General features: G+C 37.5%; 1 protein-coding gene across 1 annotated transcript in view; it reads right to left on the bottom strand.

Moving 5' to 3' along the window:
* Nucleotides 1-24,050, bottom strand: part of CNTN5 (contactin 5) — a 1,016,845-nt gene that overhangs the window by 79,891 nt on the left and 912,904 nt on the right. Inside the window, exon 16 of the mRNA XM_074372920.1 lies at nt 17,586-17,706. Coding sequence (XP_074229021.1) covers nt 17,586-17,706 — 121 coding nt within the window. The remainder of the gene's footprint in view (nt 1-17,585; nt 17,707-24,050) is intronic.

Raw genomic sequence — 24,050 nt, 5'->3', positions numbered from 1 at the left:
ATTGTTTAGGCCAATTTGAGTTTGGCTTTAAATTACTTGCAACTGGACTCATCCTAAGATACGAAAGGTAACTGAGAACTCCTTTGTTTTATAAAGATTAAAACAGGAATGATTCCTTATCTATGCTAAGACTGGTTATATTAGCATAAACTTGAAAAGAGGATTTCCAACAATATCTAATTACTCCAAATATACCTCTTGGAATTGAGAAAGGACAAGTCAATGGGGAAAACTGAAAAAACAGCTGGCCAACTAGCAGCCCACAGTCAGACAGGCAAACACATAATATACGGAAATTACTGTAGTGGCTTAAAAATCTTACCTATGGGATAATCGAATAATCACTTTTGGACAGAGACTTGGGACATATTAAAGATGTGCTGTTGTAATCAATGAAGTCCAATGACAGTAAAATTCAACAAAGTATTGAAAATTAGAGAAAGACTTTTAGAGTAAAATTGGAAAATCCTGCTTTACAAATCCACGATTAAATATTCTATGTTTTTTTTTCATTATTACATTCATTAAGGAAAAAAAAAAACAAGACCTGATGGAGGTTGACCCACGATCTCACACAGACCTTGCTGTCTTCCAGCCAAGTGACTTAGGAATTCACTTTCGTGTATCTAGGATATGGAGAGTTCTTTAGATACTGAAGCTGGAAGGATGGGTTTTTCAGTGAATATTCCAAGAAAACAGTTCCTCTGGGCTAGTATTTAAAGATAAGTCAGGTGACTTGTGTGTGTGTGTGTGTCTGTGTGTGTGTGTGGCAAAGGGACTAAGTAAACAAATATGCCAAAAGACTGGGAAATTCAAGGCTTTTTTCAAGAGAGGGTTTAAATTTGATCAGACTAGTAGGAATTTATGTGGGGAAAAAGCAGGTTGAGGGAAGACCTTGAATTCCGGGACAGTGAGTTTGAACATTGTTATGTAGGTAATGGAGACCAGTAAATACTTTAAAATGGGAGGTGGACCAACACATTAGATTTTATAAAGGAAGAGTCAAGAGTGGGAATGAAATATTATTCCAGAATTTCATGCTAAATAAATTGGGAGAATAATAGTACAATAAAGGTGAAATCTGGAGGAGGGTCTGAGAAGTTTTCTTTCCAATTGAGTACAATTTAGTTTCATTGAAATGATTCTGATGAGAACACTGAAGTGCAGCAGCGGGAAGACGGTAGTTTGGAGCCTGAAGAGAGTTGAAAAGGGCAGGGACAGTCACTGTGAACAGTGAGACGGGGACTCTGAACAGCAGTATCACTGAACAACATTGAGAACTCACACGAAATGAAAAACGCGATTTTACAGCGTCTGAGTCAACATTGTTCTATTAGGTTCTTTATGCCCTGTGTTTGTGCACAACCAGAAACAGGTAGTTGAGTTTAAAAGTTGGCATGATGGATATCAAGGAAGTCAAGGATTTCAGGTAGGAATCGAATTAGGTAAAGCTGGTGACCTTACAAGTTAAGTGAGTCCAAGTGAAACTCAGAGGGAGACAATAAACATGGGAGGCACCTACGGCCATAGATTAAACCTACTGTCAGGGGTTTCCTGTCCCAAGTTATAGATCCAAATATACAGAGAAGAGCCTCCAGGGCACAAGTTAGGCCCTTCCAGCTGCAAATAGGGGGAGATAACAAGGTCCTGGCCCTCAGGGGGCTGACATTATCAATTGACAGCTCAGAAAAAATCCCCTTGTGACATAGAATCTCAATGGGCACATACACCTTTTCTTTAACATTCCTATTTAATTTCTTTCCATATGCAGTTAAACCTCATTTTATTGCACCTCACAGATACTGTGTTTTTAACAAATTGAAGGTTTGTGGCAACCCTGCATCTAGCGAGTTTACTAGCACCATTTTTCCAACAGCATTTGCTCACTTCATGTTTGTGTCACGTTTTGGTGGTTCTTGCACGATTACAATAATAGTGAACAATATTCACTATTATTATATTTGTTATGACGACCTGTGATCTGTGATTTCTGATGTTACTGCCGTGACTCACGGAAGGGTCAAATGATGGTTAGCATTTTTTAGCAATAAAGTATTAATTAATGTATGTACATTGTTTTTTAGGCTTAATGCACACTTAAGAGACTACAGTACGGTGTAAGCATAAATTTTATATACACTGGGAATCCAAAAAAATTTGTGACTCTTTTTCTTGTAATATTGGCTTTTTTTTGTGGTGGTCTGGAACCAAACCCACAGTTTCTCCAGTACTCCAGGTTGCCAGGTAAGCAGATGAATCATTCTTTGTTATTTGCACTTAGTTTTTAATATTTAGATTAACATTTCCTGTGGGAATGACTGTACGTGTGTGTATGGTGCCAAGAATAGGGTGGAGTGGAAGGTGAGAGTCATTTAAAAAATGCTGAGTGACTTATAGAGATGGAAGCACCAAATTTCAAATAACTATTTTGTGACTGCAGCCACAGGATACTTCTGAAAATCTTTTCCCACTACACCATTCCCAAATGCTCTGAGGATGCTTTGCGTATGTCTCTTGCAATCTGCCTGAGAAGATGATGACTTTTCTACTTCGATTGCAAGCAAAAACAAGAACTACACCACCTCCCGTTTCACTGGGTTTGTTTTTCTGCTTATTAACATATTATATGACATGTTAATATCTTTAATATTACATGCTTATGATTATTGTTTAGTCAGTTACTACTCCATATATTGAACATTCTTCCCTGTTTATGTGATTTTTAAAATGTAATTATTCTCTTTAGGGAAAAGGATTACATATTCACTCATTCATACATTTAATAATTTGTTCAATAATATTGAGGAAATATATACTGTGTGCTAGGCTCTGGGGATTCAACAGTGAACAAGATAAACAAGGTAATTGCCCTTATATGCTTTACGCTGTAGGGAGGAGAAGCAATTGAACAAATGAATGAGATCATTTCAGAAACTAATAAATGCAACGAAGAAAATTAAGTGGGGTAAAAACCAAGTGGAGGAGAAGCAGGAAACAACAGACTGGGAGTTGAGAAATAAATGCTAAGAAGGAGCTAGTCAGCCACGTGAATATTATAGGCAGAGTTTTCCAGGTAGACAACATCAATTTTAAAAAAGCCTAATTGTCATGAGTTTGGCGTATTTGTGGAATAGAAGGAATTCTGGTGTCACTGGAGCAAAGCCAAGGAAGAGGTTAGAGGAGGATGACAATGTTGGAAAGGTCAGCAGGTGCCAGATGATAAAGGGATTTGAAGACAATGGTCATGAATTTGGATTTTGTTCTGAGTGTGATGGGGAGTCAGCTGGATAACACACAAGAAAACTCAAAGGAAAGAAGCTGTTAAAATCATAGAGCAAAGGTGTGATGGAAACCCTCAGGGGATGGTGAAAGGTTTGGGGGGAAAATCTATTTTAATTACTTAAAATGTATGAGCAAAACGGTTTTGATAACAAATGTAAACTGTGATGATAGTGAATCCCTTTTCCAATGCTGTTTTACTGTACTGTGTTGCTTAGCAGAAGTTGTCAGTGTAGTTTCCAAGACGGTGGACATTGGGTGCTCTGAGGATGCTCTTACCGACAGTGTGATGATTTTTCTATTTCTAATGTAAGCAAAACCAAAAATTACACCACATTATCAGTCTTATAAAATTGGAATTTCATGACATTTATCCTAGTTAGTTCAATTTGCGAACACCAGGTTGTCGCTGGAATTTTGACTCCTTGTGAGTTGGGAGCTAAAATGACTTGTGCCATTTTGAGCTGAAACATTTAATTACCAATGTGAGACTCTATCACTATGTTTAAAATATTTATTTAAAGAATTATTGTGTTCTTTCTTAGAAAAATACAAACACTTCTTGATCAATTATCACAAACTTCAGGGGAAAGGTGAATTAACCAACAATTCCAGGTAGTTAGGCAAGCATAAATATTTAATAAAGTATTACATGAGTTCAAGTTGTACACACTGCATATATTCCAATATATAAGTAATACTCTCCATCCATCGAAGGTGATCTTTCTGAAATGGAAAATAGATATTTGAGGGTCTACTGCGCAAACTGACAAGAATAATTAAAAAATAATCAATTTGTTTATTTAAAAGCTCAAGCAACCCAGACACTATCCTGAAATTAACTTTGTAAGCTAGTATTATACAAATTCTAAGAACAGATGAGGTGAAGAAATCCTGTAGGAAAATAGCATATGGGGTGTTAAAATATGCAAGGTATCACGCTTCTGCAAAGCTTTCTATAAATCCAATATTGGGTTTATTGTGTATGACTCATTATAACTCTGCAATGCAAATTAAAGCCAAAAACTAATGCATGACTATATGGACTTTTAAATGTGTTCATTCTCACTATTCATTTAGGAATAATTTATAGATATCCCTCTGACTTATTTTCCCAAATATTCCAAATGTAAATTTGGAGTTATTATTTCCAGAGACACATTAGGGCAGGGCAAACACAATTGTAAAGCCATTCTTTTTAAGACAGGTGCACCCTTGACAATACTATGGGGTAAAGTGTAAGTAGCAGATGTCCTTTAATATGTTTTTTTCTGAAGTTTAATTTTGCATCTGTTCTCATTTATAGTTGTTCCCCAGTATCTACCAGGGATTGGTTCCAGGACCCTCTCAGATACCCAAATCTGGGGCTGCTCAAGTCCCTTATGCAAAAAGGCATAAGACTCGCATATAATCTACACACATCCTCTTGTATACTTTATATCATCTCTAGATTAATTATAATACCTAATACAGTGTAAATGCTATGCAAATACTTGTAAATGACATGTAAATTCGATGTAAATAATTGCCTGCATGAAAAATTCAAGTTTTGCTTTTTGAAACTTTCTGGAATTTTTTTTCCCAAATATTTTCTATCCACTGTTGGTTGACTCTGTGGATGAAGGACCCGTTGATATGGAGGGTGGTTTGTATTTAGGTTTTCTTTCATGATTTTCCTTGATACCAACAACATGTTCTACAAGATATGTATTTGAGACTAGGGATGCGTTTGACAATCATGGAAGTGAACAAGAGTTGACAAACATGCACCTGGGGTCATTCATTTCATATTTTAACAAACTGAGCAAATCAGTAGTCCCCTTAGGACTTAAAAAGGATAAGTATTACTTCCTAAGTGCTTAACTTATTGGGCAATGGCCGAGACATAACGGAGAAAGAACTGTCTTAGTGGTTTCTTGATGGCTGCTGGCTTACACTCTTGAGGATTTTTACTCTACAACTGTAAGAAGACATTCATCATGATGCAATGTACCATTAAAGCTTGGCACAGACTGAAAAAGGGCTGCTGTCATATGGTGACAGTGAACTTGGTACAATCCCTGTGCCACCATCTAACTCATTTGGAGAAACGGAGACAGTGGGCTTGTGCAGAAGCACTTAAACAGAGCAGTCCTGGGGGCTGGATAATTTGTAACAGATGTTCTAAATAATGGATGGTTTACAGGGAGAGTGTCTGTAATGCAGACTATCTCATTCAGTTGGTATGATCGATGCTTCTTATTAGCTTGACTTAACATTCTGTGAACTGAGGTTGTGAGACAAATATGTGAGCTTTGATTTACTGATACATACAAATCAGGTGATGAAATGTCTCTGAAGCAGTGATTAGGTATTTCAGATGAAGTTTACTAATAACAGTCCTATTTCTGGAGTTGGCACAAAAGAAATAATTACATGAGCTAATAACCTCCTGAACAAAACATATAATTCAAACAGACTCGTTTCATGCCACAGTTTTCTGTGATTAATGTACACTAAAATTAACCAAATCAGAATGCTGACAGATGAGAAAGCCGACAATGTGGTATAGATGATTAACTTATTTGGCTTTGGGAAAAAATCCCTTTGCTTGAAATTTTGACCCGGAATGTTTAAAATTCTGACATAATTCCAGAGGGACTTGAAAAACCATTCATACTATTTCTTTTTAATTTTTTAAAAAATCAAAACATTTATTTCCCAAATACTTCCAAGTCCTTTAGTGTCCTTGGTGGTGGTTATAAAGGCTTTCTACTCGTAATTTTAATTTTTGCATTGCTTCATTGCCATCTAAACTAAAGACATGGCGAAGTCCCATGTAAACATTCATAGAACGCACATTTCTGTTTTAGAAATATTGAACACTGTGATTTAAATAACTTTCATGACATATATTTGGTGCTCATTTTATGTGTTATCAAGCTGGTGACTTTGAGCTACACAGATAGTAATGACTGTCACTGATACGAGAACAGTACTCTTAGAATTATGACCTCTCCATTACAGCCTCATTTCCACATCTTTTCTAGAATGAAATACAATTTGTGTATTTCACTTTTTTCTTTTCACTCTTGGTGACTTTGTATAACTTAACGTCAAGCCCTTCAGGGTTTATTTCACATGTGGAAAATTCTCTTGTACACTAAGGCAGCTACTGCAGCTTGCTCAAGGATGGAGATTGCCACAGTGCAAATAAATACAATGCAAATAAATACACATTAATATAAGCAAGCCCCTTCTGGAAAGTGAGGCAAGGTTTCATTGACTCACTTAACTGACTATATACTGAGATGGCCCTAGTGGTGTTTCACAGTGTATAGTAGTGACAGTAAACCTGCAGCGAACACAATTACGCCAAGCCTATCAAAATGCCAGTCTGACCCCGAAGAAGGAGAGATAGCCAAAACGCTCCCAATTACCTTTAGAACGTATTATCAAGTTGTAACTGAACAAGATAGACATCGCAATCATAAAATTATTGAATATTTCAGTCAGTAGATAATCTGATAGGAGCGCCTGTTGGATAAATGTAGACCATTTTCCACTTATATGTACCATGAGGAACAATGATTTATCTCCTTAATCTTAAAGATTAGGGAAACGGAAATTCTTTCTCTGGTTGAGGATATCAACAATAATATCTAGCGTTTACTGAGAAGCATTCTACCGTTTCAAATCTCGTTTTATTTTCCTATTAAATCTGCTAACTAGATATTATATCCCCGTTTCACAAATGAAGAGTCCATAAGAGGTAAAATGACTTGCCTGTGGTTATAGTTTACAGGCAAGTGTCAGAGTGAGATTCAAATCCTGGCCTGGGTTATTTTTATGATGCTACATTGTATGGGCTGAGTAAACTGTCTACTATCACAGCCATTTTAAACAATTTGAGTCATTCTTAAATCGGGCTACTTGATTCAACTGACACTTACTGGGCACCAGCTGTAAACCTGGTCCAGGGCTAAGCACTTCAGCTGCCTAAAGAGCTTGCTTTTCCAAACGCAGCACAAATAGAGCAGATCTTTCTCCATTACTTTTTGCACACCTTGACTTTATGCAATTTTATTTTCTTACACCCTAACAATTAACCTGTCAGCTGTCACTTTTATAGCTCGGCTTTTCATTACCTGCCCACTTTGAATCATGTAGAGGTTATCCACTATTTTAATGAACTGTTTTTACAAAGATAGGAACTAATTTTTCCTTTCCTTCTCAGTTTTTAGGTACTTCAGCAATGTTCCAAGAGTGTCCAAAGGTAAAATCTACTGGTGTACTCAGTCGATAACATAGAGACCCACGTACCCACGAGTGCCAATTTTTATATATACTGTATCAAATTAGATTTTCTCATACATACCAAGCAATACACTTCACACACTTCAGTTTCAAAAAATAAAGAGAGACATCTATTTGAAAGATTGTTTACCAAGAACGAGTCACTTGCTCTTTTTTTTTCCTTGGCATTAACAGACATCATCTAGTGTTCAGTTTTCCTCCCTACTCGTTCACTTCACTTGCTCTAACTCATTAGAGAGCTAATTCCCTTTGTAATTCTAAATTAAGGAGTAGTGAAATGGAGACATTACCTTTGCCAGGTGTTTGGGAGGACAAAATCCAATCTGCAGTAAAAGTCGGCAGAAGTTTCTTCCGATCAATGTTAGCTCTCTCTCTGTTCAGTCTGCAAGGATTTTGTGTTGTTTAAATGAAGCATCATTCAGAGACCAGGCTACAGGTTGTATTGTGTTACACAAAATCAAGAAAATAATTAAGAATTGAGTATTTTGAAACACAGGTTGAAATAAAACAAGATTTTGAGATATACACTAAAATGAACTTACCGATTTTCTATTGTCTTCCTTGGAGACGTGACCAGTCATTGGGTTGACATTCAGCAGAACTTTTGGTTGGAACTTGGGTTCCACATTTGGGTTATCAAAAAAGGGCCACATAGTATATATATGCCCTACAAGACTGTGCACTCTAGGTTTCACATGAAAACAAATTACTGCCCAGTACTCAAAAGACATGCTAAAACAATGTAGGTAACAATCACAGAAAACAAGATATACTCAGGCAAATAAAAGCTCAGGTTTTAGAAAGGACTGGTGGTTGGGTTAGGCTATGTCCATACAAAGTATATGAAAGCGAGCAGTAGAATGATGTTTCCAAACAACTCAAACAAACAAACGAACAGACAGATAAAATATACTTCTGACATTTTACCTAAGTACTATTAGTGAGTTTAAGAATGCCCTTCAGAACATCATTTTTTTTTATCTGTTTGTTTTGTGTTGTTTTGTTTCCATGACTCTTGGCATAATTCACCCGTAAGAAGGTGAGAAATGATGGATATCGAAGCTTTGACAGAACAGCAGCAGCAACTGGAATGAAGGTCAGTCACTATTTAAAGCAACTGGGAATCTTGTCCTTGCCTCGTAAGTGGGGCAATTGGAAGAAACCTTAAAATGAGAGAATGAGGAGAGATCATGCAAAAAGGGGTCTATTGTTTATTGGTGCTTAATATTCCCAGGAGCATTTTGTCCAGAAGCGATTTCTTTCTGTCAAAACCGAGAGTGTTTGGATAAGAAGCCTCAGAAGATGTCCTGAGAAAAGAGCCATGAGAATTTGATGTTTTGGATGATTGACAAGACAGGGGGTCAGAAGAAGTGCAGACTTGTCGGTAGGCTAGTGGCCATGTAGCCAAGGTGTAAGGTAGAAGGTGGTGATCAGTGATGTCAATCAGGCTGGGTCACCTTGCCATGGGGTCCAAGATTAGGTACTTCAGAGGACTGGAGAGCGTGACGCCTATCCTTGGCGGCAGAGGAGAGTGAAAATGTGATGTACTCTCAAGCTGATGTAGAGTATTGTCTGTTCTCCTTCTCAGCTTAGCAAGTGACTACGTGCCCTTTAAACCAGCTGATACATCAGCTCCTTGATAAAAATTCTGTGACTCTTGGCAGAGCTTCTTACTTCATTCCCTGGTTTCTCAAAAGACTCTGTCTTTTCTCTTTCTTTCTTTCCCCATTTCCTTCTTTTTCTTTTTTTCCCCATTTCTTTTTTTTTCCTTCCTTTCCTTCCTCCCTTCCTTCCTCTCTTCCCTGTCCTTCCCTTTTCTTTCTTCCCTCCTTCCTTCCACAAGTATTTATTACTATTTTTCAAGAACTAAAATGTGTCAAGAACTAAGTATGTCCAGGGGATATAGTGATAAATAACATGGAAACAATCTGGCAATTGATGATGGAAGCAGTATAGGAATATAAAATACTTGCTTTGAAGTCAGTCTGCCTGAACTCTGCTCTCTACTCCTCCAATTATTAGGGAGATATTTGACAAATCCTAAACCTCTCTGAACCTTACTTTCCTTATTGCAAATTGGAACTAAAAATGGTATCCCTCTCATATTGTTTTTATATGACTCTCTAAATGGATAAAATGAAATAATTCATACAGAGCCTTTAGCACACTACTTGGCATATAGGAAACACTTAACAAATGTTAGCTGTTTTTATTATTATTAATGGAGATTATGATCAGAAAGCAAAATGTGCCATTCATATATCTGTAATAGCACTCCTTATATTACACTGTAAATAGATGTGTTCTTTCAAGTTAGGGACATAAGTTGTTCATGGTTAGCTGGTTCTTAGCACAGTGCCTTGCATATTGTGTGCTCTATAAATGTTTGATGACTAAGTATTGAATGAATGAGTGGAGAGTGAGCAAGGGCTGGAGTTAAGCAACCTGCCCAAAGTCTCACAACCAGCAAGAGCTTGTGGGGCTGTGAAAAGGTCTGTTTGACTTCAAAGTCCATGCTTTCCTTAAGATATTGCACGACTTTTCATAGATTACCCCTTACCTCTCTTTACCTACTGTGATTTGGTTATTACACCCATCATTCCACTGAATTTCCCCTTGCCAATGTCTTTGATGTATTTCAAACTGCTCAAACCAGCGGTGTCTATAGGTTCCTGTTTTAATTGCATTTGACAGTGTTGCTATTTCCTCCTTCCTGAAATCCTCTTTTCTTGTCCCTATGGCTTGGTTTCTTTGACTTTCCTCTTAGCTGCTCCCTGTGTCTGGCAGCTACTTCCCAGTCTTCTTTGCAGATTCCTCCTCCTCTTCAACATTAGTGTTTCTGAAGGTTCTATCATGAACTTTTTCCCCTTCTGATTCATCACACACTGTCTCCGTAATTTCATTCCCATCTGATCATTCTCAAATCTACATCTCAGCTTGAGCGTTTTCTCTCCTGAGTGCCACAGTTATAAAACTATTTGTGTACTGAGTTTTTCTCTCTGGAGACCCTCATCTGAAATGCTCTTCCTTGACCCCCTTGCTTCTTTCTTTATCTTCAAGATTGCATGAAAAGCATGATCATTCTTCATTAAGATGGCCACATAATTTATCATCTAAGACAGGACAATTTTGAGAGAGAAAGGGCCTCATTAATAATTACTCTGGCACTCCAAGTGTATCTTGGAACTGTCTTGGTCTAACCAGAATGTATGGCCTCCCTCCCATTGACCACTCAATTAAGCATTACACCTGGCACTCATCCTTGCCTCCTCCTTCTCATTTTTCACAGCCAGTGAGCCACAAAGTGCTGTAGATTCTCCCTCCTCATCTTTTGAATCTGTACGTTCCTTTTCATTGCCTTTTTTCAGACCCTTTTTCTTTCTTGTCAAGATTACTACTATGGTCTCCCATTTAGTTGTACTCTCCTCTGAAACATCCTCTGCAGTTTTCAGAATGTTCCTCTTAAAGTGCGTATCTCCTCACGTCCCTTGCCTGCTCTGGTCCTTTGATGGAGATACAAGTTCAGTTCTTTCCCATGGCATCAGAAGGCACTGATGTCCAGTCCTGTCTCACCACTTCTCCCTCTTACACACTAGAACTGTCCTAGCGTATGGTAGGTACTCGGTAAACAACAGATGAAATCAGCATTTCAAACATAACCTTGCACACCAAGAACTTACTTCAACAAGTTTACATAAATGGGAAGTAATAGTAAACGTCATTTTTATATCAGGATGGATACGTAAGAAGAACAAGTTAGGTCTGTGGAACAAAATACATAGTGAAATGTGATCACCTTACGATTTGTGACTCAAAAATATGTGTGATATAAAACTCAGCTGATTAGATTCTTTTAAATGGAAGAATGACATCAGAGGACATATTTCAAAATAGCAAAATGCTCCCCAGAAAGTCTAAGTTAACTGAATAAAATATTAGTGCCTAAAAAAGAACGTGGCTTTCAGCAAGCACTCAATATTTGTTGAATGGATAAACACAAGACATTTAGTCTCCACCAACTGGTCGTCTGTATATAATGACAATTCATTTGTTCATTTATATGTAACTGTTTCAGTCATTTTGGTCACTGAAGTCATTTCAGTCGACTATGACTTCAATGAACCAAAATAATTGTGGTGCGGGAAATCCAAACACATAATTGACCAAAAATATTACTTTTTAGTCAGTTGCTAAAAAGTTTCACAGGTTAGCAAGCAACCATATGAAAAGTACAAGAGAAAAGAAACTAAACTGCTGTGCAGGGTCCCAGAGAAATTTTATATATGTCAATCAAATGAATTAATGAAGAAAGTGTCTAAGCTAGAAATCCAAATGATTGGTATAAGTTATTTAAAAAGTCTTAATCAATACTGGTGGTAGGTAGTAGTGATCTAAAATTTCTACAATGATGGAAGATAGTCTAATAAGACACTGCATGAATGAGATTAGGTTTTCTTCAAGGTGAGGACATTTTATCATTTTATATCTCTATTTTAAAGAATTTTTAAATATTAGAAAAGCAAATATATTAACAATACTTTCTTTTCTGTTCTAAAACATGAATTATTTGTAAATTTGTTTACTATTGATATTAATTAACATTAAAAATACACTGAAAATATTTGTCATTGTCTTTTTGATCCTCAAATACCAGCATAATGTCAAACCCAGCTCTGCTTTTTGTGGCTACTTGCTGTTTTTCTTTTTCACTAGAGACTCTTTTGCGTCTGACATTACTCCACCCTATGAAGGCTTGTGCAACCTCCAAGTATGTCATTTCATATTAGTTCAGTGGTGGAAAAGAAAAACCATGCCAACTCTATCTTCTGAAAGATAATTATGCTAAACACTTGTGCATTTGAAAGCTTGAAACTTTTAAGAAGTGGCCAGATCCTAAAGATAGACATTTCTATCAATTTGGAATCTACATGGTTCCCAAAGGTAAGTACTTTGAGAGGGACAAAGATAGAACACATTTATATTGCTTAATTCTCAAATCTGCATGTATTAGAAATATGTTCAAGGTTTTCACTGAGCTTGAGTTTCCCTTTGTACTAGGAAAAGTGATAATATGTACTTGTATCCTTCCAAGGGCAAAAGGGGAAAAATTCTCAAAATTTCCTTTCTTGCTGGTGAGAATTACTGAAAATTATAGCTTGGAGAGAATTTGGAGAGTGTTTAATCAAAGATTCCAAATTGGTTTCCATCAGGAGGTAACTGGTATCTTTTGGTTACTTTCGACTATTTGAAAACAAAACAAAACAAAACAAAACAAAACAGACAAAGCTTCACAATTGACTAAAATGTGAAGTCTCTTTTGCTTTTGGCTGGAGTTAAATCACCTAGTTTGGTAACACCAGCTACTCCATGATGAAAGATTTTGGGGAAAAATTAAAATTGGAATATGAATTAATGATTACTTCAACACAAACAAAATCTTTCAAGACATAAGGCTCTTGAAGTAGAACGAAAAGATCTTTTGTGTAAAAAGCCAATGAAACCTCTGAAGAGGCCTTAATAGACTAATTTTCTGCTAATCTTATAGATGAAAAAACAGATTTAGGCAACTTTGTTATAATCGATCTCATCCTTTTGCTAAAGTCCTTTTGTTTCTGTAGATTTATACGTAATTTAACAGCTGTGCTGGGCTGGCTTCATGGGCGTTACTTGTGCGGTCACACAGGGTCCCTTTCTTAGAAGGTCACCATATTTGGATTAATGCTTTGGTTTCACCGTCTTGAAATTCGTATCAAGTTTCAAACAAGGGGCTTTACAGTTTTATTTTGCACTAGGCCCCCCAAATTATTTAGCCAGTTCTATAGCTATGCCTTTGTCTTTTCCTAGCATTTCATTATTTCCCCTAAAAGACTGTAAGTTATCCAGGGAGCTTTCTCTTTCGATGTTTTTCATCCCATTCTCAAAGATGCCTCTCCCACCAGTGGACAAGTGAACACAGAGCCACACGAAGGCTGAGAGCATGGAGTACCCGGGAGAATTCATCTTTCCATTCCAAGGGCCCAGCTCAGTGCCTGATACAGAGCAGGTACCGGATGAAGGAGTGAGTGAATAAATTAATAGCAAATTATCCACAAATAATTGTTGACTTATTTAATTGACAAACAGTCAGATTTTAATAATTTTACTTTTGCAGTGAAATGTGACAAGGTTGATTAGGAGAGATTAAAGGTACAATATTCAAGGGAAAAAATTTATTGTAATGAATCAGTGGAATTGAATTGATAGAGAGTTTAAAGTAAGTAAGACTGAAAGACAGGTTGAACTCCAGGTTGGACAAGAAGTGATGGGTGGAAGGAAGGATGGATAGTTAAAAGCAGTTAGATATTTTTCAACAAGTTACACCCTGAGGTGGACTCTTTCTTCTCAAATTCAATTTAATACACATCAGATTCATCTTGAAAGTTATAATTCAAGAAATAAAAACTTGTCCAAGCTTGGGGAAGGAAGGGTCTACAGGTTGTGTTTTCAGAAGGAACCAAGAGATTATTGATTCTTCTTTGACTCTCCCAAGAGTTTCTTGATCTATTGTTTTGCATTAATAAACAGAGTAAGGTGAATTAAAGAACTTGCAAGAAGAAGTGAATTTTGTATTGTTTCTTCTGTCTCTAGGCAGAATAGACAGATCTCATGCTCTGGTTCCCAGTTAGCATAGCTGAACACATTTTAGCCTTTAAACCATAATGGTTTCCTACCCTTATATTCTCTTTGGGAAGCGTATTTACGACAGTCAGCTTTGTAAAATAAAACAACAAAAAACTAACATTCCTTTTCTATAGTCATCCATATTATGTTTTATCACCTCTAGTATTGCTTGGGAGTATCAGTTCTTTTCAAATTGTGTACCCCCCTCAGTGAAGTTATCACATAATGGCCTATCTCCGTTACCCTGGAGCATGTAATATGGTTCTATCCATCTTTGAAGAGGTTCCCAACAGCATTGCCTAGACTTAGCTTTCTCTACTGTTGCTGCATCACACTTGGGCAAGTGACTTAAATTGTGCACAGATGTCCAGGTGTGGCTTTAATTTCTTTTTATATTCCAGCAAAATAACTTATTTTAACATGTTCGTTACTTCTATTATGGCTTCCAAATTATGCATGGTGCTGTTACAAGGCTGGTTCACTGAATATTAAATGTGTGAGAGCAAGCAAGCAATTTTATGCTTCAGATGATTATTTATGGGAAAATTCAACTTTTGGAGGATGATAATAGTGGTGGAATAGAGGTGAATAATAGCATTGACATTCACAAGCAAAATAAAGCAACGGTGGAAACTAGCATCTGGGGGAAAGATAGCTTTAAAGCAGCTGAGCAGGAAGAGAAGTAGGGACATCACTAGTCAGGAACACTCAGATTCTAAACAGGCAATGAAGAGATCTTGGGGCCACGTACACGAGCTCCAATTTAGGGTGCTTGTGGCATCAGGTGAAGAGTTGTAGGATTTGGTGAGATGCAAGGAAGAATTTCATAGACGATCTCTAATGGGCAAAGAGATGATCTCCCAGATTGATCTAGGAGAATATAGATTTTTAGCCCCCTGAATCTCCACTGAAATAGAATTACAGTTATAAAAACATATTCGTAGCCACCCAAGAATGTTCCTCATTCTCAGGATTGAGCAAAGTGAACTGCTGAGGCAATCCAATGATGGCATCCTATAAGAAGTATAATGAAATTGTCTCGACTGTTCCCATGTTTATGACGCACTCAAATAATTGTACTTGAAGGATTCTGCTGCTGGAATTGTAGCCATTATTAGATAGAAATTTCATCTAGAATGCGCAGCTTTGGTCCTGTGGCCTGTTCTTTTAGAATGCCCTGAGTTTACAAACCAACAAATTTAGGAGTGAGGGAAAAAATTGGGGGTAAAACTATTTTGAGTTTTATTTCAAATCCAACATTAAAACAGTAATATTCAAGTAACCAAGTTCCATCAATTGCCAGGAACTGTTAACTTACAAAAAAAAAGCCAAAAAACAGTAAAAATAAAAAAGAACCAGTACACTTAGTTCAGTTTTTAAATCTAAGACCAACCAGGCAGAAGAGGCAAGCTAGTTTTACTAATTTTAGAAAAATAATGCAAATATATAATAGAAGATTGGTGACTTGCTCAAACTCACTTCAGATGAAAGCTCGAGCTGAATGTTACATGAATATTCAGACAATAGGAACCTGTTTGAAATCGTTAATGAGTGTAATTCCAAATTTATGCATTTTATCATTTCCTAGGCATAAAGCCAAGGGCTAAAGGAGCAGAACACAAAAAAGCCAAGCCTGAATCATGTTCTAAACCCTGTTGAGTTTAATTTTACTCACAAAGCAGAATGATAGTTTGCCAGTTATGTATGCCCCTCGCAGCCCTGTAAAAATACCTGGTTTCTTGTTACCAGCCTCTAAATTGTGTTATTCATTTTGAAAGCTCCAATTTGAGGAGCATCGTTCTAAATTACTAGGCAAGTGCTACACAATAAATACACATAATCTAAAGCAGAAGAAGAAAGCAATTTTCTACAAATTTTGACTGCAGTGTGGAGTGTGCAGTTCCATAAGCCTTGTAACTTTGAAAGGCATAAAGGAAAATTTTGCACTAAATGAAATATCATGAGAGGATGAGCACTTTAAAAACTGGATGTTTTATAACAGGGCAGTACAGATACACATTCTGGGTATCAATTGGGAGAAAAGTTCAAATAACCTTCTGAATAGAAACAAACACACACACACAATGAACAAGCTGCCAGTCACCCAGATACACACGTGTTTCAAAACAACATTTTACGTGGACCCGTGGCAATGCACGACCCCAAATGAGTAAACTGTGGGTGATACACACAACTAGAACAAAGAAATGAAGACGCTTACTACAGCCCTTATATTTCCTGCTCAAGCTCTTTATAGCATTAACGAATTCTTAAAAATTATAATTGGAAAACACTCCAAGTGGATAAGACAAGTGAACCTGAGATAAAAGTTCTTGCTAGGAATTGTGAAATTCTTATTTGCAGAGCTCATGCAAGGGGTCTCAGCATGCAATATTGACACCATTCAGAATGCAACTGTTAAAGCTCAAACAGGGAGAGGTGGGGTTCTGGTAGTGTTCTAGTTCATGTCTTAAGTGGTAATTTCATGGTGTGTTCACGTTGTGATTTTGAGTTGTACGTCCAGATACCTATGATTTGTGAAAATTTCTGCAGGTATGTTGTAGCTGTAGTTGGATAAAAAAACCAAGGGAAAAGAAAGAAAGAAAAAAGGAAAAAAAGAAAAGAGAAAGAGGTAAAGTAGAAGGGAAGGAAAGAAGGAAGAAAAAATCTATGCTAGGAGTTGCATTTCCCATATTGAGGAATAAATAATGTGCTAAAGGAAACTAGCATTGTAGTCACTTACTTAATTCAAATAAGATGTAGCTTTTTAGGGTTGCAGAACTTAGCAGCCCGGTTCCTAGTGGGAAACCACTTAGCCGTCATTTCCACACAGAGAGGCTGTGTGTTGACATTTTCAGAGTTTCAAAAAATCCCTGTCACTTAACAGTTGCAAATGCCACCATATTAGGCATGCAGTTTTCCTGTTTTGGGAAGCAGAACTTAGAACTTAGTGGAGGAAAATAAAATGCCTACGGGTGCCACTAGCTTTGCATCTGAAACACACACATATATGCACACAAATACATTTTGTCTCGTTGAGTCCCAGTGTCCTTGTGACTCAAACTGTTCAAAATTTCTGTTTGGCAGTAAGTTGGTTAAATGCCTAGTGACCACTGGTTACTAAAGGTGTTTTGGACCCTGAGGTTGGATTCTGTAGGGTTTGGCTGTTTCTAAGGAGCAGTTTTCCATGTAATCGTTTCAAAGGCAAAAGGTTAGGCAAAAATGACATATACTGTAAAATCGAAAGTAAAATGCACAGTACTGATGTGCTCAAAGTCCATGCATTCAAATTCCTTTGTATGATAATTTATGGTGATCATGTCTTCAGACTGCACTATTAGCATACTCACCCCTAACAAGAAGTTCTGCCTCATCTGACACACTGTCTGCTGTGGTCTGTACCCTGCAGCCATATCTCCCAGCATGCATCAGAAGGATGTTCCTGATCATTAAATCTGCAGAGGATGCTTGCTGAAAGAGGGATGAAGTGCCAGTTTAAAATGTTGCAAATCTGCCTAGTTCAAGGTGGTTTAAGGGGAACTTTGCATAATCAGTCAAAGGGCCCATTTGTGGCCTTACAATTTATATGACAACAATTCAGAAATCAAACATGCCCTTCTTTGAGGAACACACGGAAGCTATGTTTTCCACAATTGCTAACAAAGGGTTTGAACATTTAATATCGCATATAATGATTTAGCAGCTACAATATTTAAGAAATATTTAAATATGCACAAATTCATATCTTTAAAAGTATAGGGAAAATAATCTGTGAGCAAAAAGTATTGCTTTGCTATTCAGAGACAGGTCTATTTTTTGTGGCAAGAAAACAGTATTAAAAGGAATAACAGCTGGTGGAAATGAATTATGAGGTGACAGTAGTCAAAAGGCTATCTTGCGTGGCTGTATGAATGGCTCCTTTTGTAGGTACACTGTGGACCACAGAATGAGGTAGTGCTTGGGTAAAAGATTGCTGGTCCCAGTGTGTCTTTACTTAACAGAGATTTATTCCTTCCATAACCACCGCCATCAGGAGTAGGGTCGGCCTGAATCTCTGAATGCTTAATCATTCCAATTGCAAACACAAAGGAGGCTCAAATCACCTGATCGTCCCTAGGAGCCCAGTGGTTAGAACACAGTTGAAGAACACCCATAGTTAAGGAGATCCGTTTAACACCAGGGAGAGTATCTTTTAGATGTTTCAGTTCATGGGATCAGTGACGATCCTACATGTTAGAATGACTGGTACAACTTTTCATCACTCAAGCTTGCCTCCCATTTACCGTATCAGGAAGGACAGACTTCCTTTTTCACGAATGTGTAAAGACCTGATATTTACAACAACTCATGAGGTACTTTTTTCCAGATAATGACATAGCAAAACTCTCAATATGCTCTTCAGTTTCCACGTTGCAATCAAAAACAATTCACTGGAATGAGAGTACATGCATGCAGCTTGAAATGACATCTTCAAAGAACTCAACACTTCGCTCCAACAGTATAGTTAGGCACATGAAACAATGTTTAATGCAAGCCATAGAGAAGCACCCCAGGTTAGAGATCTTTTAATTTTTTTGATGGAATGGATGAAGTATCTTTAAAAAATCATGTATTTGTCCTTAGAGGACAGTGTCCTGATGAGTCTTTAAGAGTTTAGTTGTTCACTTTTATTTTGAAATAGAACAATGGACTATATAAAGATCATGAAAGGGAGAATTTCTATAAATCCTTTGGATTCTTTTTTTTTTCTTTAGCATTCATAAAAAGGGTGAGAAGTTATTGCAAGTTTTTAGCCTCTCAAATGATGTGTGTTTCTTTGAATCACTTAACTGTATACTACGTTTGAGGTCATTTCTTTCTGGTGTTTCATTTGTGTGGGTTTTTTTTTTTTTTCCTTCCTATTAGTCTTATGATAGGAACTTCTAAGGGTATTGAGGTTTTTCTCTCATGAAATAATTGTTAAGACATGGTCCAGTTCAGTCATTTACAAGGGAATGCTTCTTGGTGAGAATGCATTAAAATGTCATAACAATTACTACAAGGAATGTGATATTTATCCAGTGATTGTCCCCCTCTGCTAATTCCTTCGGTAAAATTGTTGCTCTCAAATTTTATTTTCTCATCTGTAGTAGACTAAGTGCTCACTTCTTTTACATCCAAAAAGGAAATTTACACTTAAAATCTTTTTGATTTAATATGGGGAAACAAAAGCAAAGTGTAAACATCATAAACTATAATTCAGTTTCAAATCTACATAATATAAATGAGTTCAATATATTTACTACTTTATATACTACAGGTCCATCTCAGGTATGAAAATCTCCTTTTCCCCATGGATTTCTAAGATGCTCTCCTGACAGGGGACTCAATTAAATTAAACAAGAATCAATGTGCACACTATGGGCCCAGTATGAGACCTCTGTTTAATGGAAAAGCCCAAGAGAGGCCCAGAAAGTTAGATGACTTTATTAGTTCCAGAAGTAGCGCTTCTGAAAGATGGCCCTTGGAGTTTTTTGGTTTATTTTGTTGTTTTTTAAATTTTCTTGTATTTCAGTTTCACAAAGTGATTGGTGGTAGTTTAACAGCAGAAAAAGTAATGATTTTAAGTCATTTTTCAGACTTACATTTTTGAAAAAAAAAAATTGCAAAATCACACTTCTGTGATTAAATCATTGATTGTCTTATTTTCCAGGCCCTTTTCTTCCCAAATAAGTGATTCCTTTTTGTCCTGGACAAGTCTTAAAACCGTTGTCCTTTTTGTTGAATTATAGTGAAAGAAAAACTTAATGGGATTAAGAGGAGACTTCACTGAAAAATCACACAAAGGTCCAAGGAATTCAGGACAGTGAAGTATACATTATCTTTTCCATGTGGTTCCTTTACTTGGGTCCTGCAATTAATAATGCGCAGTGCTCTGTGAACTCGCAAAAGGTCCAACACCATCTAATAGGAATAAAGTCTGCTACTGCGTATCGGTTAATGCCAAGACTATTTGAGGAGCTGAAATGGTCTCATTTGGGGCCCATTCCTTCTCTTTTGGATTATATCTGCATTATATTTTTACAATTCTAAACAGGGAAGATTAAAAGTAAAATGAATGAATTGTGAACACTAAACCTAAATTACCCTTTCAGAGATTTACCGATCTTTCAAGAGCAGTAATGAGAAGAATTCATGTGGGAGCCCATTATCCTTAATCTCAGCCCACGGTACGCAGTTCCTGAGAGAGAACTTCCACAATTTAGTGCACTTTTAATGAAATGGTTACTTATAGCAGATGTTTGCTTTCTTAAGCTTAAACCTCATTTTCACTTTTTTCTCTCTTAGGAATTACTCTCTCTTTTCTTGTTTTCTTTGACACTTGCTTTATATCCTGCCTTTTATTTGCTGCTTTTTTTGGCTCCACGAACAAATTGCATTACATGTTGCTTCCAAAGAACTTTGCTACAACCAGTGCTTGACACAACGCTCCAAGCACTGTCACCTAGCACAGTGCGTGCCACAGAGTGGGTGTCCTATACACAGTCGTTGAGTGGATGAATCAACGAACGCTCTTTAAGAGGCTGTATGTTCACTCGCTGTGAGAGCAGCAACAGAGCTAAGTCATTCACATCTCTTGGTTACTAGTCTTTCGTTGCTAGATTATTGTACCTTTTATTTATGACTCGGAAGTAATACCGGAAATGTCATCCCTCCATTCAAGCTCAGTCCTTTATTGGCTTTCTCTTTGACTAAATGTCCCCCTCATTCAGCATAAGACTCCTAGTTAAGACTTCCTAAAGATGGAAGCACATTTAACTTGCTGTTCAATGTGTCTATTGACTCTCGCTGCCTAGAGGGTGAAGTCCAGTCTCCCTATTTCAACAGAAGGCTCCTCAGAGCCTGAGTCCACCTGCTGCGGCCGAATCCCGTGTCTCTGTAACCCTGACCTCACGTTTCTTCATACCTGGGAATACTTCCCATGACTCTGCGGAAGACACCTTTAGACACAGCTCAAATGCCTTCTCTTTGTAAAGCCTGGCTGCGTTAGCTCTGCCGCTGTTCAGTTTCGCTTCATTAGGACTTTGCTCATGTCTCTGAACTAGCACTCGGCATTCTTGGAAGTCACCCCCCAGGTCCTCTCCGGGCATTCCCAGGGCCGGGCTGGGCACCAGGGCAGCTGGTGGTCATTGGGTGAACTAATGAAGGCCTGGATGGCTTGTTTTCTTCCTTCTTCCTGCCCAGCAGTACCTCCTCCTCTGCCTCCTTTTTCTCCTAAAGAAATGAGGAAGGGAAATACGAAAAGGCTACGGCTACGAGTAGAGAATGGTACTGAAGGAGTATATTCAGGTTTCGGAATGACACAGAATCGTGTGAACCCCTGTGTTCCACTTATTAAATTTTGAACTTGGGGAAATGACTCTATCGCTCAGAGCCTCTCTTACAGCTTCAATGTGATAACAAAAGCAAAGCCCATAGCAGTGTGTCTGGCACGTAGTAAATGCTTGATAAATGTTATCTGTAAAAGGGCACTATAATTGCATTCTTAGCCAAGAGGAATATTTCTTTAATTGGTATTCACTCCTTCCACGAAGTGGCTATCAGCGTTTTCCATAGCTATAACGAGTTTCCTGGTAAGGGCTCAGCTTTATTTTAGATCTATGTTATTCCTCCTTTCTTACAGAAAACCACTGCATTCAGAATAAGAAGACCTGGAATCTAGCCTGAGTTCACCTTGAGCCTTGTGACACTGGGAAAAGCAATTTATTGGCATAATAATGGCCATATTGTCTCTCTCAGGACTATTGAGGGAAATCAAGCAAAATGATGTTCACATGTGAAATATTGGGAGATGCTTCAAAAATGTGAAGTACTTGTAAAGCATTTTTTCAGCAGGATTTAGCAGAATGCTGTGCACATAGTAAGCATTCTGAGAAAGCTTGGGGAACGAACTGTCTGAACAACATAACTTGACTGTTCATATAAATAGTGGCTTCATGCTGATTGACCCAGCCAGAAACCTGCGGGGTACGGCAGTTTTTGTGCCCTCATTTAGGGTTTATTTAACTTTCTCAGTGTCAATCGGCTCACCTAAGGCACTTCCAGCGCCCCCAGCCCCTGGCAAACAGACACAGAAAGGAATGCCTCTTCATAAAGCAAAGTAATATGGTATATGCATTCTATGAGAGGCAATTAAAAAAAAGTCTCTTCTAACATAAAACACTGGATATCAGCTACAACATGGACTATTAGTTATGATTAATGTTATTGACATAAAACTCGGATGGTTAAAATATTTTCCTGGTAACAATATTTCTTTTTCCTAGAGGATAATTTGCTTAAAATGCCCTACCACGATAAGGAAACAACATACATATACATTATTCTTCCTTTTACAATTTTTTCCTTAAAGCTTTATATAATGGGATTGACATTTATGATGATGTGGATTTTCATATATTTTTTAAGAAAGTTGTTAATACTAACTCACATGCTTAAATAATTGGACATATTATCTGAAATCAAAATTTTAGCGGCTACCAGTGAAGAAAATACTAGACAAAATACTATTTGACAAAAACATTCCTGCCTATTAGGGCAAAATGTGAAATGCATCCAAAGATGCACTGAAGACTAAAAGTAGGTAAATACGGCTCTAACACCCCATCACTGGGACCTTGGTGTTTACTTCCAGCACATATTCTAATAGCATATAGTTAAGTACTAAGAAAAATGCAGAAAGAGTTTTTCTTGGTGACATAGATTAAAGAGGAAAAAGGAGATGATAACTCACTGACGAACTCGGGATGGCTAGGTATCGAAACTGGATCATTTAGTATTAGAAGCACAAAGTCACACATTTATGGGATCTGTCCACCATCTCGGTTAAAATGAAGGTTAGGCATTAGGAAGGTGCTCAAAGCAAAAAAAAATTACAGGATCAATCACAATTAAATTTTAGTATAATGAACTTGCTTTATAGATAACAATAGTGAATTTATAAAAAATACCGAATGGACGACAAAATGCCATGCCTATCACATTACTGTTTCTCTTTTCTCAAGCAGATGTGCAGGACTAGGGGCTGTGATATTTAACTTGTCAGTGGACGCCAGGCTTAGGTGGTGTATTTGCACGCTGATTCTTGAAAGAGATCTCTTACCTGATCCTATGTGTATATACATGTATTTATTTTGATCGTATGCATATTGACTCTCTTCCCTAGGGGTGAGGTGAATGGGTAATGCCTTTATCTAAGATTAACATAAGTAGCCAGACAGAAGGACTCCATTAAAGACAGAATGTTTGTGTCCCCCCTCAAATTCATATATTGAAATCTAATCTCCAGTGTGATGGTGTTTGAAAGCGAGGTGTTCGGGAGGTAACTGAGCGTGAACGTGGGTGAAGCCCTCCTGAATGGTATTAGTGCCTTTACAACAGAGCCCTCGGAGAGCGCTCTCACCCCTTCCGCGTGTGCTGTGGGAGGACCATGGTGAACAGATGCCCATCTATCAGTCAGGAAGCTGGCCCTCCCTCCCCGGACATCAAACCTGCTAGTGCCTGCATCTCAGACTTCCCAGCTTCCAAAACTACAAGAAATAAATTTTCTGTTGCGTATAAGCCCCTCAGGCTATGGTGTCTGTTACAGTAGCCTGAAGGGACTAAGACAAGCTCTAAGTGCCTACTGCGTCATTTCTATGTTAATCTAGTGCTTCTAGGTTAAAATAGGCATGAAATAGATAAGGTCGAACCATTTATCAGCCTTATGCTTTCTCGAATTAAATTCGTAACTCCATCCTACTCTTGCCGAAGTTTGTCTTAAATGATTACTGAAT

The sequence above is a fragment of the Camelus bactrianus genome, chromosome 10, assembly GCF_048773025.1.
Source record: "Camelus bactrianus isolate YW-2024 breed Bactrian camel chromosome 10, ASM4877302v1, whole genome shotgun sequence".
In the NCBI taxonomy this organism is placed as follows: Eukaryota; Metazoa; Chordata; class Mammalia; order Artiodactyla; family Camelidae; genus Camelus; species Camelus bactrianus.
Note: the sequence above shows the minus strand (reverse complement) of the source record. Positions and strands in the feature narration are given on the sequence as shown.